Genomic DNA, 20,982 nt, shown 5'->3' on the forward strand with positions numbered 1-20,982 from the left:
AAAGGTCATAAAATAATAGTTATGATACATACTCTCTCTCTCTCTCTCTCTCTCTCTCTCTCTCTCTCTCTCTCTGACAAGTTACCTTCTACCATTTTATTATAAAATCGAAGATAATGAAAAAATTAACATGAAAGAATGATAGGTATCATCTCTCTGTTCTGATAAAACAGTTGGATCCTGTAAATCATTTTCCGAGTCCTCACTAATGTCTTCGCTTTCTTCAGTTTCTTCTTCTAAATATTCACTGTCACTGTCTTCAAACTCAGAAGCACTGCTAAATACATATGTTCTGTCCTGCTCCATGGTGAGTTATGATCTGAGATCCTTCGCTCTTATCAGGATGTCTCTTCGCACTTATCATGGTGCTTTCCACCCGGCAGGTGCTTTCCACCCAGCGGGTCGCTGGGGTTGCCAAGTGTCGCCCGGAGAAAGGGAAAATAGCTTAGTTACTGCTAAATTTCCAGAGCTAGTGACAACACTATACATGTGGAATCATGCCAGACACTTCCACTCACCATCTGACTCGAGAAACCACGCTTGGAGCTCAAAACTGAGGCGCAAAAATTCTTGATTACGGGTATGATCGCCGTCGCTACGGACGCATTGATGCAATTGTATATATACGATTGCCGGAAGGAAAGGGTTAATTTGGCTTACCTGGGTCTCTTCCATAGTTCTGAATCTCTCCATCAGTTTTTCCATGTCACTTTCCAGGGCCAACACTCTTCTTTGCCATAGTTTTCTGCTAACCTCACTGTCACTGGCACAAAACCCTGAGAAGTTGTATTCTCCTGCCGCCAACTCGTTGCTTGGCATAAACAAACCACTTCAGTTCGGCTCCATTTTTCTCTTCTAATTTCCTTTCAATTCTACTTTTAGAATTACCTTTACCTTTTTCCTATTTTGTTATGGAGACGGAAACAGTGCTGCTCCAAACTCCCTACACCACAACTGGCTTATCTTGGTGATCGCTATCCATGCGTCCTTTCAGCTTGGCTGCTCGTGTGTGCATGTGAGTATGTGTATTTACCTAGTTACCTAGTTGTGGTTTACAGGAGGGGAGTAATCTCATAGTATCCCATCTCTATATCTATCCAGTTTGGTCTTAAAAGTATGGACAGTTATGGTAATGACAACATCTTCACTGAGTTCATTCCATTTGTTTACACTTCTGTGAAGAAAACTATACTTTTTGATGTCTCTTCTACAGTTAACTTTATTCAACTTCTTACTGTGTCCCCTTGTACTGTGTATAAAGTTATAAAAAACTCTTTGTCCACATTTTCCATACCATTTATCATTCTATAAATGTTTATTAAATCTCCTCTCTCTCTCTCTGCTATTTTCAAGGATAAGAATTTCCAACATTTTTAATCTCTCTTCGTAGGTTGACTTACTCAACTCTGGAACCAACTTAGTGACTGCTCTTTGTACTCTTTCTAATTTTATAATATTGCTCTTTATGTGAGGAGACCACACCACTGCCACATATTCCAATCTTGGTCTTATCATGGAAATCAACAACTTTTTTATAATTCCTTCATCTAAATATGAGAATGCCATTCTTATTCTTTTAACAAATTCATCATCTCTCCAGTAATTTTATCACTATGTTTGTCTGGAGTAAAATTTTAAGTAACTGTTACTCCTAAATCCACTTCCTCTTTTGATTTCTGTAACTTCACACCATCCATCTCATAATGATATTGTATTCTTTTTCTTACTCTTACCAAACTCCATTACTTTACATTTACTTAAACTGAATTCCATTTGCCAAGATTTACTCCATCAATTTATCTGATTTAAATCATCTTGCAGTACCATATATTCATTTACGTTTTCTACCCTTCTCATCTGCTTAGCATCATCTGCAAATAAGTTCATATAACTGTCTATTTCTTCATTTATGTCATTCACATATATTACAAACATTATCAGTCCCAACACTGACCCCTGTGGGTCACCACTAGTTACTTTCAGTCAAGATAAATTTTGGTTTTGTATTACTGTTCTCATCCCTCTATCATCCAAATAATCCTCCATTCACTCCAGCAGTCTTCCTCCAAATTTCCCATAATTTTTTATCTTCCATAGCAATCTTTGGTGTGGTACTTTGTCAAACGCTTTCTTCAAGTATAAGTAGACACCATTCACCCATCCGTCTCTCTCCTGCACAATATCAATTATCCTTGAATAAAAGGACAATAAGTGTGTGTGTGTGTGTGTGTGTGTGTGTGTGTGTGTGTGTGTGTGTGTGTGTGTGTGTGTGTGTGTGTGTGTGTGTGTGTGTGTGTGTGTGTGTGTGTGTGTTTAGTTTTCTTTCTCTTTTTTCTGCCCTCCTTCCCTTCCTCTCCCTTTCCCACCCTCCTCCCCCTTCCTTTCCTCCTTCAGTCCCTCCCACCCGCCCTCCTCCCCCCATCCCTTCCTCCTTCCATCTCTCTCTCTCACACACACACACAGGCACACACACACACACACACACACACACACACTTAAAGAAAAGGAGGTTTTGGTGAGAGACACAGTGGATGAGAAGAAATGTATGGTCTTTTTTGGACTGCAAGAGAAGAAAAACCCAGTAAAGTCTGTCAGAGAGAGAGAGAAGAGAAGGAGTTGGTAAGGAAAATTATTACAATGGTCCAAGATGAGGAACAGGGACTGGAACGAAAAGTGGAAGAAGCATATAGAATTGGAAAATATATTGAGGTAAAAGACTGTTAAAAGTGAGGATGACATCCCAAGCTACAGTAGAGGAGATCCTAGCGAGAACTGGGAAGCCAGCTGAAAATTCAGAATGCAAGAATATTTGGGTAAAAAGAGATATGAACTTGGAAGAAAGGGAAAAAGAGAGGGATCTGAGAAATGAAGCCAAGGAAAAAAAACAAGAGAAGGACAGAGACTGAGAAGAGGAAATTTTATTGGAGGGTACTAGATATGAGACTAAGGAAATGGTATATTCAGGAAAGGGAACAAGAAATGAAAGAACCACAGCAGCTGACAGACAAATTGCATATGGTGGGAGAAGTAGAACATTAAGAGTAATGTATACAAACATAGACAGATTACTTTCAGGTGTACTGGAAGTGAGAGATTACTTAAAGGAAATTAGACCAGATGCGTTGTGCTTAATCAAGACAAAGTTAAAAGAGGAAGTTCATTTAAGGTTTAAGGAAGAGGGATATAACTATTGGAGGAGAGATAGAAAGGGAAAAGGAGGAGGAGTAGTACTGATAATGGTTCAAGATGATATATACGTGGTAGAAGTGCAATATGGAGATGGCATGATGGAGGTCATAGGTATAACAATCAAGACCAGTGGGAGAGAAAGGAGGATCATATTAACGTATGTGCCAATATGGGATGTGATTAACAGCTCACTGATAGAGGGAAGATTACCAAGAAAGTGGGAGATAGGAAATATAGTGCCAATACACAAAGGAGGAAAGAGGACTGAGCCACTAAATTATAGATCAGCATTGCTATCTAGTGTTATGGGCAAGATCTGTGAAATAGTGATCAAGGAAAAACTGGTGAAATATCTGGAAGAGAATGAAGTTATAACAAATAGTCAATTTGGTTTCAGAAAAGGAAGGTCATGTGTGACAAATTTACTAAGTTTCTATACAAGAGTAATAGAGGAAGTACAAAACAGAGATGGGTGGGTAGATGCAGTGTTCTTGGATATCAAAAAAAGCTTTTGATAAAGTCCCACATAAAAGACTATTGTGGAAGATAGAACATACAGGAGGACTGAGAGGGACAATGCTAAAATGGATGAGAGACTACTTAAAGGACAGAAAAATGAGAACTGTGATCAGGGACACCTTTTCAAGTTTGAGTAATGTAACAAGAGGAGTACCACAGAGGTCAGTGTTAGCACCCGTTAGGTTCTAAATATACATCAATGATATGCAGGAGGGTTTCACCAGTTACATTAATCTGTTTGCTGATGATGCAAAATTATTAAGAGTAATAAAGAGCCATGTTGATTGTATAGAGTTGCAAAGAGATATTGACAAGATTTATGGGTGAAACAAGAAGTGGAAATTGGAATTCAATGCTAAGAAATGGCATGTGATAGAAGTGGCAAAGAGTAAAAAAATACCTGCATGGGACTATATAATGTGGGAGGAAGTAATAATGAGAAGCAAGGAGGAAAAAGACCTAGGAGTGACTCAAGTTATAGATGTTAACAAATATTAGGGTGACATTTCATTACGTACATGGAAAATACTATGATGAAAAAATTATAGCTACTATGCTACGTCCCAGACTGGAATGTGCAGCAGTGGTGTGGTCTTCGCATATGAAGAAAGGTATAAAGAAGTTGGAAAGAATTCAGAGGGTAGCTACAAGGATGGTACCGGAGCTGAAAGACCTAACATACAAAGAGAGGTTGAAGGAAAATGGGACTGCCAACTTTGCAAATTAGAAGAGAAAGAGGAGATCTAATAATGATGTATAAAATAGTCAACCGCATTGAGAAGATAGACAAACAGGATCTGATGTTGCTGGAAGATGAAGGTGCACAGATGAAAGGGCACTCAAGATCAGGAAGAGTCAGTGTTTGAGGGACATCAAGAAGTACAGTTTTCCACATAGAACTGTGGATATCTGGAATGGTCTAAATGAGGAGGTTGTTACAGCACCAAATGTGCACAACTTTAAGAAAATGCTGGATAAATATAGATATGGAGACAGAACACTATGAGCCCTGCTTGAACCCTGTACTATACAACTAGGTAAATACACACACACACACACACACACACACACACACACACACACACACACACACACACACAAACACACAGAGAGAGAGAGAGACAGAGAGAGAGAGAGAGAGAGAGAGAGAGAGAGAGAGAGAGAGAGAGAGAGAGAGAGAGAGAGAGAGAGAGAGAGAGAGAGAGAGAGAGAGAGAGAGAGAGAGAGAGAGAGAGAGAGAGAGAGAGAATTTTATTAATAGTAATATTATTAGTACTCAGTGTACTACTGCTTCAACTCCATAACTATAGGCTTAGTCTTACAGGCCTAGGTATCTGAACTACAGTCACACTAGATGTAGGGTAATTATTTGATATTTTTCTCAAGAAAAGTGCATCTAATGCACCAGCAAATACAGGACTTTACACTGTCTCTCATATGAATCAGGTAGAATTGCAGAAATTCAAAATGCATTTTTACTCTATGTGAGACGAGACATGCAGGGATGTAGCTAAATCTCCATTATCATCACCTCCTGAGGTCTCATTTCTAAGGGAAAAATACACTTTGCTTTTTATGTTTTCAACAGCTATATTTATTTTCTTTAATATAGCACTTAGAAAAATTAAAAGTTTCAAGAGTATTGGGATAAATTTATAAGAGTTCAGTGGAAGAGGAAGATACTAATCTGAAGGAATGCTTGGAACACTTTCTAAAGAGTCACTAACCTGAAGGTATGTTCAGAACACTTTCTAAGACGTAACAGCCCAACCAGGATGTCCTGCTGTGGATCCTCATAAGAAAGAAAGGTTTCCCAGCCTCCATTAGCCATGTAATCACGCCGGATAAGCTCCAACTGTAATGATAACATTTTTCTTGATATAGCTTCAAAAATACATACCAGCTCATTATTCTAACATCATAGTTAAAACTCAGAAATACAGTGGCCATAAAAAAAGTATACATCACTGAATTTTGGTTAGTAAAACTATAGAATACAAAATAAGGTTGTTTTATTTACAATTTTATCTTACAATTAGTATTTGGACATACAGTAAAATCCCTCTTATCTGGCATCAACGGGACCACCGACATGCCGGATACTTGAAGCATGCCGGATACTTGAATAGAAGTGAAATTATGTCCACAATCACCACCCTACACTCACACATCTTACCATAACAAAGATCAGCTGATCGCCGTGCTGCGCGTCGCCACCCGCGCTGCCACCTCACACTCACCAACACACAATACTACTGTACTAACATTCTCTTTAATACTTTCCTCTTATAAATAAGTTGATGGGTTGCAAAAATAAAGTACATATACACTTATTTGCTTTATTCAATATTAGCCAACATGTATAGCATACAATAAAGATATGAAAATGTACGAGTGTTTGTGAAAATTTTTCGCTCCCCGCACCTCTCATTCAACACCCTCCGGGTCATCAACATCATCAGATTCTGTACTTGTTTGCCCCACTTCTTTTCCCTTACAAGCTACTTTAAAATAGTTTCTAATGTCTCCTTGTTTGCAGCTCCTTCTTCTTTGCAGCAAAAACTCATTCTCAATGCAGTGAAGGGTCATAACATCTCGGGTTGACATGTATGTGCACTGCTCAGCAAACCTGACAAAGCCAGCTATGTCTTTCGCAGCCTGTTCCCAAGTTACTTTAGGCTCATTATCATCATCATCATCATCCCTATCATCATTAATTTTCTCTAAATAATCTTTTACTACAGCGTTGATAAGTTCCTCGTCTGTAAGAGTGAATGTTACAGCCTGATATTCGTCCACGTCCACCCATTTCTGTAACGCTTCATCTGTCACTTTAAGTTGCACATTTCTGCCCATTTCCCTCAGCTTGCTCACCACCGAATTTTTCATGCCACCTACAAACCCTTCAAACTCGTCACCATCCTCATCATCACACATCATCAAAGGGTACAATTTGCGCCAACATCGCATCAATGTTTGCCTTTTAACGTCTAGCCAAGCAAGTGAAGCCATGAATATCGCATCCTTAACATTAAACTGTTTTTGGAACTCGGTGATTGTGCCGTCCTCATAATTAATCATAATTTAATTGATTTTATGAATACACATTGATTTTTTATTGATTTTAAGGCTCGGGGAAAAATGTGCCGGATACTTGAAGCTGCCGGATACTTACAGAAGTACATGAGACTTACTGTAGGTTAGTTGAAATGTGCTTCGGATTTTGCGAGGCACATCACGTCTGCTAGATGGTAGAGTTCACATGAGATACATTACACTTCGCCACACAGTCAGTCTTTAAAGATACAACTACCCACATGAAATATTATCTCCCAACCCTTCCAGTCAGTGAATTTTTGTTATATATATATATATATATATATATATATATATATATATATATATATATATATATATATATATATATATATATATATATATATATATATATATATATAGCATAAAATATTTGCCAATAATCCGCCTTATACCAAGTAACGGATATCATATAACCAATAATCCGCCCTTATACAAGGTAACGGATATTTATAGTCCATAATCCGCCCTTAAATCAGGTAACGGATTCAAATAGGCAACACTCCGCCCTTATCAGGTAACGGATATCCATAGGCAATACTCCGCCCTATAATCAGGTAACGGATAACTAAAGACAATACTCCACCCTTATAACAGGTAATGGAAATCATAATACACAATCCAAACAAGAAAACTGTAATATTCCTATCACTCATCGATAACAGAAGTCGTAACAACTTAACAGGAGGCGGGACCGACGTCTGACTTGTATGGTGTCTGCGTAGTAACTGACTGTGTGGCGAAGTGTAGTGTATCTCATGTGAACGGCACCATCTAGCAGACAAGTGATTTGCCGAAGTAAAATCGAATGCCGGATGAAAGGGATTTTACTGTACTCCCCTTCAGACTTCAGAACACTCTGGATCCTCCTGGGCATGGAAGTAGCAAGGGTGGAGAAGTAGGAGGCATTAAAGTAGATCCATATCTTTTTCAGCTCCTCTGCCAGGTTCTTGAACCTGGCAGAGGCCTGGTTGAGCCTGGTTTTCTGGCTGGTACCGTGCCAGGAGGGAGGTTCTCTGCTGTGGTTTTTAACTTGTAAATGGTCCTCCTTGTCACCTTTAATTCTGCCACTATGTGTATGACAGACTAGCCTTTGCCTAGGAGGGTGAGGGCCCAGGTTTTATCTTGAAGAGACAGCTGTGCATAACCCATGATAATGAATATGGGGCATCTGGTAGCGCATTGAAGTTGGTGTGCAAGTAGAATATGGGGTCACTCATTTGTAGCATTATAAAAACCCTCTCTGTAGAAGCACTGGAGATGCACTGAGACCTGGTGTGGTAAGGAACAATGGATGGTGGTGGGCTCTAGCTGACCAACATCATCACTAGCTCTGCCCACTCTGCTGGTGGCAGGAAAGCAAATGAACACTACACAGATATTCACGTGTGTACTTTTTTTATTGCAATGAAAATGTATATATATTTTTTTTGCAGCAACTGTAGAGGATAATCCTTGCCTTCTGGGTATACCAAACACCCTAGCTTCCATACACTCACTGTTTTTCCTTCTTTTTTTTTGGAGGGGGAGGGGAGGATATTTGTACAAAAAATAACACCACATCCTTTCACATCTTTATAGCTTATATGTAATTGGGAAGAACAAAAAACACACCAGCTGTAATTTCATAACTACAAACAAAATACAAGGAGAGCTTCATTAATTTTCAGGTTGCTGCTAAAATGCAATAATTTAATGTGAACTGCATTTAATGATGGTTGTCACTTTGCTTCCAAGTCATACTCTAATGTATGCATGGGCTGCAACAAGTTACAGAGTAATGTGGAGTATGGTAACAATAGGTGATCATTATCACAATAATTTATTGTGATAACAATACTGGGTTATCATTTATCTGATAATTATTTTTCCCGCAATACTGAATCATCAGTATCACCAATACTTTTGGTTCCAAACTAGAGATAATTGACAATTTTAGTTTTTGGAACATGAGCATGTTTAAACTTTCAAAATTTAATGTAATTACTTAACTTAGAACAGTATTTTTCATTAGTGAAGAGACAGGATAAACATAGAATTTGAAGTTTTTATAAGATTTTTCCAAGTTTTCTAAGATAAAGATAAAAATAAAGATTTAGATTTATCATTTTTTTTTATCTAAAATATCAATATCATTATTGTTAATATTGGAATTTTGGGTGTATTGATCTATCAGTTATCAGTAACCAGGTAGTAAATTTATTGCCAGTTATCAATTATCAGTTATCGTGCCCAGTTATGATGGTAGCATTAATGTTGGGAGAGCAAGTGTGCCACCGTTGCTGTCAGCCCCCACCATCCACAGTGATGCTAGTTTAGTGAGGAGAAAGTAAGAAGGGTGGGCTGCAGCTCCCACTGCTATACATGTTTAGTAAGGAGAATGGTGGGCTGCTGTTGCTGCCATATAATTTTGTGAGGATAAGTCATTTGCATAAAATATCTTTAATAAGCTTGCACAAGCATGATTAAAACCATAGTCATTTTCTGCAATTGCTTTCATTAAGACACAAGAGAAGACACAGATTGAGTGGGATGTTTAGTGAAGAGAGGAAAAGAGGTGGGAATAGATGGAGAAGTAAAAAAGACAGAGAACATAGGAGATGATGGAGATGGAGGAGAAAAGAATTCCAGAGTCACAGGCAGAGTTGGAACAGCTGTAGCTGATAGAGAAAAGAGGTGACTTAAATGCCCTGCATGAGAAAGCTTGCACATCAGTGGAGGCATGGAGGCCACAGGTCCTGGTGTAGTACCAGAGACAGGTCTGGGAGGAGTAGGAGGAAGAGAAAGAAGAAACAGCAGTATGAGTTGGAGGGCCAAGTGGGAGTATTGTTGTTTTCTGTTGTCATAGTATCCAATTATATCAGGGATTTAATAGTGCTTGATACTTTGTAATTTGCATATGCCCTTTGTTTAAGCCTGATGATGTGCCCAACAAGTGTGTTGAATTTGAATTTGTATCTTCTCAAAAATTTTCACGTGCTTCTGTATAGCTTTTGAAAATTTTCATTTTACAAGAAGGCATGTAATGTACAGTGAGATAACGCAATGAAGAAAGAAAGAATGATGAAAGAGAAGACAATAAACGCAAGGAGAGAGAGAGAGAGAGAGAGAGAGAGAGAGAGAGAGAGAGAGAGAGAGAGAGAGAGAGAGAGAGAGAGAGAGAGAGAGAAAACTAGGGGTACAGAAATCAGATGTACAATGCTGAGTGGTCGCTCGCTACCAGTAACTTACTAATAAGAATTTCCATGCCCAGACACTCTCCTTCTCCAATTAATTTACCTTATTTCCCTTTGATCAATCAGTTTGAGTCACCCACAGTTCACAGCAGAAGAGTTGCCCTTGACCATGAAATAATCAGTGTTCATCTGGCCCCCTTTGTTTGCTCATGAGAATTTTTAGAAGTATGGTGTTTTATTCAAGTAGAGACAGCACGAGGAGCGGGTGTGGGTGCGTGTTGCAATCCCCCCTCTTTTAGCAGCAGCGCAGAAAAAACAGTTGGAGCACTTTCCCATGCTAGACGTTACCCTGTTGTTGGAAGGAGCAGACGTACTGAGATGTGCTCTGGTATTTATCTGAGACTAAGGCGGGATAACAGGTAGCTGGGTCAGTTGCTGTAAGGGGGATAAGTGAGTCATTATTGGCTGTACATCCCGGCCCATTTATATAGAATGGGAGTCTCAGCAGTAGTTTGCCAGTAAGTGTAGAAGTGAATTACACACTACACCCAGGGAAGTGACTCCTCGCTGTACAAGCGTACAAGTTGAGTTTTGTGCACAGTGAGCAGTGACTGACCCTCCTGTGTGTTCGTGGGCACTTCCGTTTTGTAATAGTTTCTTGTGTCTTTTGTTAGTGTCCCTGTTTGTTTTAAATGCTACTGCGGGCTGAGGTAGTTCAGCTGCAGAGGACCTATTGTATTTGATGGCTCATAAAATGCACCTTTTCTCCAAAAAAAAAAAGTCTCAGGAAATGAGCCTGCATCCTATGAGGCCAAGGTTCAGCATTGTGGCAGTGGTTGGTGGTAAGTCTATGGCAACAGAGGCTCTAAAATCAAACCCCAAGACATCTTTGCACATGTAAACAAAGTGATGATTGGTACTACACCACAAAAACAACTCTTTCTTTCAAGGTAACAATATATAATAGGTCATACTTACCGGTAATTCACATAGAATGACATCAGTCAGGAAGAATTTGCCTAAGTGATCATGCACCACGCATTGCATGTACCAAAACAAACACGCAGTCGGTTATGCACCAAACCCGGTGACACAGGAAAGCTTCACTGTGTTCTTTACAATATCATGCCGTTACTTCTTGAGGTAAGACACACTTTCATACAATTAAAATTGCACCTATCTTTTAACATTCTTATGAACAAACTTTATTACCCCTGTAGTCTCTCACAGTCACTGCCGATGCCATATGCCAGGTACACATTTACATCTCACAACAGGATTGATACATAGGCTACTAGCAAATATTAAAGTTTTTAAATGCAAAATATTGAGATCTAATTATGATCTGAATGCATATGTGAGTCTTCAAATGTCAGGTGAAATCCTTCACTCTCTCCTCTCTCTCTCACCTTCATCTGGATGGTAAAAAGAGAAATTGAGAGAGAGAGAGAGAGAGAGAGAGAGAGAGAGAGAGAGAGAGAGAGAGAGAGAGAGAGAGAGAGAGAGAGAGAGAGAGAGAGAGAGAGAGAGAGAGAGAGAGAATGTATCATAACTTTATTATTTTATGATCTTTATGTTTCAGATACCTTATATTACTACCATTCTATATCCATTTTGTTGCAATCTAAGTGATATTAGAGGAAATTTTTAAAATTTTTGCCCAGGAACAGATTACCATATTTGATGGCATATAAGATGTGCCTTTTCCATAAAACAGTCTCAGAAAATGAGCCTGCATCTTATAAGGCCAAGGTTTGGCTTTGGGGCAGTGGCTAGTGGTAAGTCTATGGCAGCAGTGTCCCTTAAATCAAACTCTAAACATCTTTGCACATGTAAACAAAGTGATGATCACTTCTACACCACAAAAACAACTCTTTTTTGCAAGGTAACAATGTATAACAGGTCATACTTACTGGTAATTCACATAAAATAACACTAATCAGGAAGAAATTATGTGATGACACTTACATTGCATGTTCCAAAACTAATTCACAGTCGGTTACACACCAAACCTGGCGACAAGCACAAGATTCACTGCATTCCTTAGGTAAGACACACCTTCATACAACTGAAATTGCGCCTGTCTTTTAACATTCTTACCTTGCATACATGTTCAACAAAACTTGAAGCTAATGAGAAACTACTGTTTTTTTTTTTTTTAGAAAATAGCTTACTACCTAACAAAACAAAAGATTTTATAAGTGAAGAGAGAATCACAAAATAGCATGGCTAGATCTAACTCCTCTCATGACTTCTGGCATCTAGCCAAAAATATCTCCAATAACTTTGCTTCTTCTTCTTTCCCTCATTTATTTTCAGCCAGGTGGCACCACTGCTATCACATCTATTTCTAAAGCTGAACTCTTCACTCAAACCTTTGCTAAAAACTCCACCTTGGATGATTCTGGGCTTGTTGCTCCCTCTCCTCTACCATTTGACTACTTCATGCTACCTATTAAAATTCTTCGCAATGATGTTTTCCATGCCCTCGCTGGCCTAAACCCTCGTAAGGCTTATGGACCTGATGGGGTCCTTCCTATTGTTCTCTGAAACTGTGCCTCCATGCTTGCACCTTGCCTAGTCAAACTCTTTCAGCTCTGTCTGTCAACATCTACCTTTCCTTCTTGCTGGAAGTTTGCCTACATTCAACCTGTTCCTAAAAAGGGTGACCATTCTAATCCCTCAAACTACCGTCCTATTGCTTTAATTTCCTGCCCATCTAAAGTTTTTCAGTCTATCCTCAACAGGAAGTTTCTTAAACATCTATCACTTCACAAGCTTCTATCTGATCACCAGTATGAGTTCCGTCAAGGGCCGCTCTACTGGTGATCTTCTGGCTTTCCTTACTGAGTCTTGGTCATTCTCTTTTAGAGATTTTGGTGAAACTTTTGCTGTTGCCTTGGACATATCAAAAGCTTTTGATAGAGTCTGGCACAAAGCTTTGATTTCCAAACTACCCTGCTATGGCTTCTATCCTTCTCTGTGTAACTTCATCTCAAGTTTCCTTTCTGACCACTCTTTTGCTGCTGTGGTAGATGGTCACTGTTCTTCTCCTAAATCTATTAACAGTGGTTTTCCTTAGGATTCTGTCCACTCTCTTCCTATTAATCATCAATGACCTTCTAAACCAAACTTCTTGTCCTATCCACTCCTACACTGATGATAACACCCTGCACTTTTCCATGTCTTTTCATAGAAGTCCAACCCTTCAGGAAGTAAACATTTCATGGAAGGAAGCCACAGAACACCTGACTTCTGATCTCTCATAATATTTCTGACTGGGGCAGAGCAAACTTGGTATTGTTCAATGCCTCAAAAACTCAATTCTTCCATCTATCAACTTGACACAACCTTCCAGGCAATTATCCCCTCTTCTTCAATGACATCCAACTGTCCCCCTCTTCTACAATGAACATCCTCGGTCTGTCCTTTAGTTATAATCTGAACTGGAAACTTCACGTCTCATCTCTAGCTAAAACAGCTTCTATGAAGTTAGGAGTTCTGAGATGTCTCCGCTGGTTTTCCTCACCCCCTGAGCTGCTAACTCTGTACAAGGATCTTATCCATCCATATATGGAGTATGGTTCACGTCTTGGGGGTTCCACTGATACTGCTCTTCTAGACAGGGTGGAATCAAAAGCTTTTCATCTCATCAAGTCCTCTCCTCTAACTGACTGTCTTCAGCCTTTCTCTCATCACCACAATGTTGCATCTCTAGCTGTCTTCTACCACTATTTTCATGCTAACTGCTCTTCTGATCTTGCTAACTGCATGCCTCCCCTCCTCCCACAGCCTCACTGCACAAGACTTTCTTCTTTCTCTCATCCATATTCTGTCCACCTCTCTAATGCAAGAGTTAACCAGTATTCTCAATCATTCATCTCTTTCTCTGGTAAACTCTGGAACTTCCTGCCTGCTTCTGTATTTCCACCTTCCTATGACTTGAATTCCTTCAAGAGGGAAGTTTCAAGACACTTATCCTTCAATTTTTGACTACCACTTTGAACCATTTTCTGGGACTGGCATCTCAGTGAGCTTTTTTTTTTTTTTAATGGATTTTTGTTGCCTTTGGCTGGTGTCACTTCTACATAAAAAGAGAGAGAGAGAGAGAGAGAGAGAGAGAGAGAGAGAGAGAGAGAGAGAGAGAGAGAGAGAGAGAGAGAGAGAGAGAGAGAGAGAGAGAGAGAGAGAGAGAGAGAGAGAGAGAGAGAGAGAGAGAGAGAGAGAGAGAGAGAGAGAGAGAGAGAGAGAGAGAGTAGATAGCAGCCTTAAAGGGGGTATCATACTCAAAATTCAGTAAACAGAGGTTCGTTATTTTGTGGGTTTACTGTACATATTAGTTTAGTCCCCTTTCACTTTACAGTGTATTGTATTTTTTTAGTTAAAATATGTACTATATATATAATAATTGTTTTTATTGTGTTAAAGTGAATTTAAAATGCGTTTAATAAGTGAGATGTGTATTTTGTGGATTAGACTATAAAACATGGGTATTGCTGATTCTTGTAGGGATAGTTTCCCATATTTGCAGATTATCACAATTCATGGGAAGTTTTGGGGCATAACCCCTGCAAACAGCAGGTGAACACTGTACACACATGTACAGTAAAATCCCTCTCATCCGGCATTCGAGTATCCGGCAGCTTCAAGTATCCGGCACATTTTTCCCCGAGCCTTAAAATCAATAAAAAATCAATGTGTACTCATAAAATCAATTAAATTATGATTAATTATGAGGACGGCACAATGCCCGAGTTCCAAAAACAGTTTAATGTTAAGGATGCGATATTCATGGCTTCACTTGCTTGGCTAGACGTTAAAAGGCAAACACTGATGTGATGTTGGTGGAAATTGTACCCTTTGATGATGTGTGATGATGAGGATGATGAGGAGTTTGAAGGGTTTGTAGGTGGCATGAAAAATTCGGTGGTGAGCGAGCTGAGGGAAATGGAGGGAAATGTGCAACTTAAAAAGACAGATGAAGCATTACAGGAATGGGTGGATGCGGACGAAAATCAGGCCGTAACATTCACTCTCACAGACGAGGAACTTATCAACGCTGTAGTAGAAGATCACTTAGAGAAAATTAATGATGATAGTGATGATGATGATGATAATGAGCCTAAAGTAACTTGGGAACAGGCTGCGAAACACATGGCTGGCTTTGTCAGGTTTGCTGAGCAGTACACATACATGTCAACCCGAGATGTTATGACCCTTCACTGCATTGAGAATGAGTTTTTGCTGCAAAGAAGAAGGAGCTGCAAACAAGGAGACATTAGAAACTATTTTAAAGTAGCTTGTAAGGGAAAAGAAGTGGGGCAAACAAGTACAGAATCTGATGATGTTGATGACCCGGAGGGTGTTGAATGAGAGGTGCGGGGAGCGAAAAAGTGTCACAAACACTCGTACATTTTCATATCTTTATTGTATGCTATACATGTTGGCTAATATTGAATAAAGCAAATAAGTGAATACGTACTTTATTTTTGTAACCCATCAACTTATTTATAAGAGGAAAGTATTAAAGAGAATGTTAGTACAGTAGTATTGTGTGTTGGTGAGTGTGAGATGGCAGCGTGGGTGGCGACGCGCGGCACGGCGATCAGTTGATCTTTGTTATGGTAAGATGCGTGAGTGTAGGGTGGTGATTGTGGACATAATTTCACTTATATTCAAGTATCCGGCATGCTTCAAGTATCCGGCATGTCGGTGGTCTTGTTGATGCCGGATAAGAGAGATTTTACTGTACTTGGAAATGATTGTTTCCACTGATGTGACGCGTGTCACCCAGAGTGCCTTGCAGCACCCATTATTTCACGTTTCATTTGCTGTGAGGCTGCAGCTGGGATATGACCAAGCAATATCATAATATGTATACATAAGTTACCGTATTTGCCGGCACATTAAATGCACCTTTTTCTAAAAAAAAAAAAAAAAAAAAAATCTGATAATTACCATGCATCTAATGCAGCTGTAATACACATGCCTAGGCATTTAAGCTTAGGCCTATAAGTATAGAGTTGAGGCAATAGTAAATGTACATTAATCACAAATATTGTTACTAATAATATTAATAATAAAATTCTCTCTCTCTCTCTCTCTCTCTCTCTCTCTCTCTCTCTCTCTCTCTCTCTCTCTCTCTCTCTCTCTCTCTCTCTCTCTCTCCTCTTCCCTTTCCTTCCCTTCTCCCCCCTTCCCTGCCTTCCTCTCCCTTCCCTTCCCTCCCCCTTTCCCTGCACTCCTCTCCCTTCCCTCCTTCCCTCCCTCCATCCATCCCCCCTCCCCCATCTCTCTCTCTCTCTCTCTCTCTCCCTTCACTGCCCTCCTCCCTTTTCCTCTCCCTTGTCACTTATCCCTGACAAATAAGGAGGAGGGAAGGTGACAGAGAGAGGCTTGACACACGACAAAAGAGGAAGGGAGAGGAAAAGAAAAAGGTGGGAAGGGACATAACTGAAGAAAGAAAGTACATGGGGCAAGGAAGTGGAGGAAGGGTGAAGGAGGAGGATGGGAAGATGGAGAGACAGTAGAAAGAATAAATATAAGCAGCAAAGATGAGGAGTGACAGAAGAATTATAGGGATAGAGGAAGTATTGAGAAATAAATATTCTCTTTTCCTGTCCTCCGCTTCTTTTCATTTTCTTTCATCCATTTCCTTCCCAGTTATACCCCTTCCATCCATTTTTATTCTCAATCATTCTCATTCAACTTTGCAATCCTCAGGATTGTTCTTATTCCTCTCTCTCTCTCTCTCTCTCTCTCTCTCTCTCTCTCTCTCTCTCTCTCTCTCTCTCTCTCTCTCTCTCTTTTAGACAAAGACACACACACACACACACACACACACACACACACACACACACACACAGAGAGAGAGAGAGAGAGAGAGAGAGAGAGAGAGAGAGAGAGAGAGAGAGAGAGAGAGAGAGAGAGAGAGAGAGAGAGAGAGAGAGAGAGAGAGAGAGAGAGAGAGAGAGAGAGAGAGAGAGAGAGAGAGAGAGAGAGAGAGAGAGAGAGAGAGAGAGAGGGGGGGGATAGGAGGGAGGGTGGGTGGGACAGATGAAAGGGAGAGGAGGGCATAGAAGGTGGTTGGGGGGAGGGAGGGAAAGGAGGGAGGGAGGGGAGGGGGAGGGAAAGAAGGAGGGAGGGAGGGGGAGGGGAGGAGGAGGAGGAGGAGAGAGAGAGAGAGAGAGAGAGAGAGAGAGAGAGAGAGAGAGAGAGAGAGAGAGAGAGAGAGAGAGAGAGAGAGAGAGAGAGAGAGAGAGAGAGAGAGAGAGAGAGAGAGAGAGAGAGAGAGAGAGAGAGAGAGAGAGAGAGAGAGAGAGAGAGAGAGAGAGAGAGAGAGAGAGAGAGAGAGAGAGAGAGAGAGAGAGAGAGAGAGAGAGAGAGAGAGAGAGAGAGAGAGAGAGAGAGAGAGAGAGAGAGAGAGAGAGAGAGAGAGAGAGAGAGAGAGAACACACACACACACACACACACACACACACACACACACACACACACACACAGTTTTAGATATGATGGTTGCACAGCCACAATGCAGCATCACACCAGATGTGAAGACAAAATACACATACTTTTAGGGATTTTGGTGAAACTTTCATTGTTGCCTTGGACATATCAAAAGCTTTTAATAAAGTCCAGCACAAAACTTTGATTTCCAAACTACTCTCCTCCAACTTCTATTCTTCTCTCTGTAACTTAATTTCAAGTTTCTTCTCTGACTGTTCTATTGCTGCTGTGGTAAACAGTCACTGTTCTCCTAAGTCTATTAACAATGGTGTTCCTCAGGAGTCTGTCCTGTCACCCACTCTCCAACTATTATTCATCAGTGATCTTCTAAACTTCTTTTCTATCCACTCCTATACTCATGATACCACCTTGCACTTTTCCATGTCCTTTTGTGGATGTCAACTCTTCTGGAAGTAAACAGCTCATGTAGGAAAGCCACAGAACACCTGAATTCTGATCTCATTAAAATTTCTGATTGGGGTAGAGGGAATTTAGTAATGTTCAATGCCTCAAAAACTCAATTCCTCCATTTATCAACTAGACACTTCAGTGACACTCAACTGTTCTCCTTTTCTACACTGAACATCCTCAATCAGTCCTTTACTTATAATCTAAACTGGAAACTTCACATCTCATCTCCTGCTAAAGCAGCTTCTATGAAGTTAGGGATTCAGTGTCATCTCTGCCAGTTTTTCTCGCCCTTCCAACCCTAGCTGCTAACTCTGTACAGGGGCATTATCTGTCCATGTATGGAATTTGCTTAACATGTAAGGGGTGGGGAGGTTGGAGGGTTCCACTCACACCGCCATTTTAGAAAGGGTAGAATCAAAAGCTTTTCATCTTATCAAATCCTCTCTCTAACTGATTGTCTTCAGCCTCTCTCTCATCACCACAGTGTTGCAGCTCTTGCTATCTTCTGGTATTTTCACACTAACTGCTCCTCTGATCTTGTTAACTGCATCCCTCCCCTCTTCCTGTGGCCTGGATGCACAAGACTTTCTTCTCTCTCTCATCCCTATTCTGTCCATCTCTCTAGTAAAAGTATTCTCAAGCCTTCTTCCCTTTCTCTGGTAAACTCTGGAGTTCCCTGTCTGCTTCTGTATTTCCTCCTTACTATGGCTTAAACTCTTTCAAGAGGGAGGTTTCAAGACCCTGACTTTTTAATTATTCTATCTGTCATCTCTATAGGAACTGGAAATAACTGGGCCTTTTTTATTAAAATTTTTTGTTGCCCTTGGCCAGTGGCCCTCTTATATAAGATACACACACACTACAATTTTTTTTTCAATAACTTTATGATGAAACATAATAGATTTTTCTACAAAACATCCTTGTAAAACAGGGGTGTCTTATACAGAGGTGTGTCTAATACGCCAGCAAATGTGATATGTGTGTGTCTATATATATATATATATATACACAAACACATATCACATTAGCATATATACATATATGTATATATATGTATATATATATATATATATATATATATATATATATATATATATATATATATATATATATATATATATATATATATATATATATATACACTAGCAAATATGTTGTATGTATATATTGTTATGACCACAGTTCCCAGTCCCTTCACAAAGCAGCTGCACCTGGACTAGTTTCTCCTTAGTCACCTCCTACGTGACTGGGTGCAGGGCTTAATTTGGGTTACAAGGTCCACTTTTAACTCATGCACCCTTCTTAACAACAGTCATAACAATAGGTCACATTAATGATGTCAACAGTCTATTTTACCCACCTAGAGACAAAGGAAATGCTCTAACAAAACTTAACTCCCACAGCTGTGAAAGGATCAACAACCATGTCTAGGAAGAAACAATTATAACAAGCACTAACACATATATGGCTGAGGTATAAAACCTCGTTGGACAACCACCCTCAGTAAGAAATCTTCCCACTGTCCAACAACGTGTTATATCTCTCACTGAGTAGTGATGTTTACTACCTCCTGGATGGCAGGCCTGATCAGGGCCTGAGGATGGAGTAAAGTTCACAACACAACTATTCACTCAAGTCCTCTGCAGCTGAACACCATCAGCCAACAGTAGCATTTAACACAACAAGCTCACTAACATGGGAAACAACTACAGATTAGTGCCCACAAACTCACAGGAAGGTAATTTATCTCTCATTGTATCACAGCTCAGCTTGCACACACATTCAGCCAAGGAGTCACTTCCCTAGGTATGGAATGTGTTATATGCAACTACACTCCCTGGCAGGCTACTATGGAGACTCCTATGCTATTTAAGTAGGCTGGGGCAAATGGCCAGTAATGACTCACTTATCCCCTTAAAGCAACTAACCTGACTAACTGGATTCCTGCCTTAGTCTCCACCATATATTACTGCCTGCCTCAATACGTCCATTTCATCTAAATGCAGGGTAGTGACTGAGTGTAGGAAAGCATACCAAACACTCTCCAGCTCTGCTGCTGGGGGAGATACAAGAGATGGGGGAGATGCTGATATACATACATACACCTACCCACTTGCTGCTCTGCACCCTGCACTGTCTTATATGAATAAGACACTTCACTTCTGAAAATTCCAATGATTAAACTATGGGGGCTAGATGAATACAGATTAATTTATATTCAAGAGCAACTCTTCTACTAAATACTGGGTGAAACTTATATTGAATGGACAAGGGGAAGTAAGGAAATTTATGTGGGGAATAGGAGTGATTGCGTGGATTAATACTATATTAAGAGCTTCAGGCTGGGTAGGCTACGTGTCAGAGATGCATCCAAGTCATGTCCCCAGCCTCTCTCTCTCTCTCTCTCTCTCTCTCTCTCTCTCCTCTCTCTCTCTCTCTCTCTCTCTCTCTCTCTCTCTCTCTCTCTCTCTCTCTCTCTCTCCTTCCCTCATTCTTCTACTAGCAAATATTAAAGTTTTTAAGTGCAAAATATTGGGATCTAATAATGATCTAAATGCATGTGAGAGTCTTCAAATGTCAGGTGAAATCCTTTACTTCATATTCAGAGCTTAAATCCACTCATTTATCTTTTTTCTCATTTCAATGTCTGCCAAAACTGGGTGCGTCTTATGAGCCCATGCATCTTATGAGCCATCAAATATGGTATACAGTGGAACTTCGGTTACCAAATGCCTCCCTTTTTGAACAATTCGGTTTTTGAGCAAAATTTTTAATTCATTATTGCTTTGGTTGTGATACCATAATTCAATTCTAGAACAAAGTTATTTGATATCATATATTAAAAGACATAGCAAAAGCTGCCATTTATTACTAATTTATAGTTTCTATAAATAGGTACTTTGTTTTTATACACAGTGGAACCATAGTCATCAAATGTCTCCCTTTCTGAACAACTTGGTTTTCGAACAAAAATTTTACCTCTTAATTGCTTCAGTTACCATATCATAATTTGGTTTTCAAACTAAGTTACTTGATTTCAAATACTACAAGATGCAGCAAAAGCTCCTATTTATTACTACTAATT

At 39.8% G+C, this 20,982-nt stretch overlaps 1 protein-coding gene across 1 annotated transcript in view; it reads right to left on the reverse strand.

Moving 5' to 3' along the window:
• LOC135101705 (elongator complex protein 3) overlaps positions 1-20,982 on the reverse strand; it is a 201,442-nt gene that overhangs the window by 40,212 nt on the left and 140,248 nt on the right. The window contains exon 9 of the mRNA XM_064006020.1: positions 5,436-5,563. Coding sequence (XP_063862090.1) covers positions 5,436-5,563 — 128 coding nt within the window. The remainder of the gene's footprint in view (positions 1-5,435; positions 5,564-20,982) is intronic.

The sequence above is a fragment of the Scylla paramamosain genome, chromosome 1, assembly GCF_035594125.1.
Source record: "Scylla paramamosain isolate STU-SP2022 chromosome 1, ASM3559412v1, whole genome shotgun sequence".
NCBI classification, from domain to species: Eukaryota; Metazoa; Arthropoda; class Malacostraca; order Decapoda; family Portunidae; genus Scylla; species Scylla paramamosain.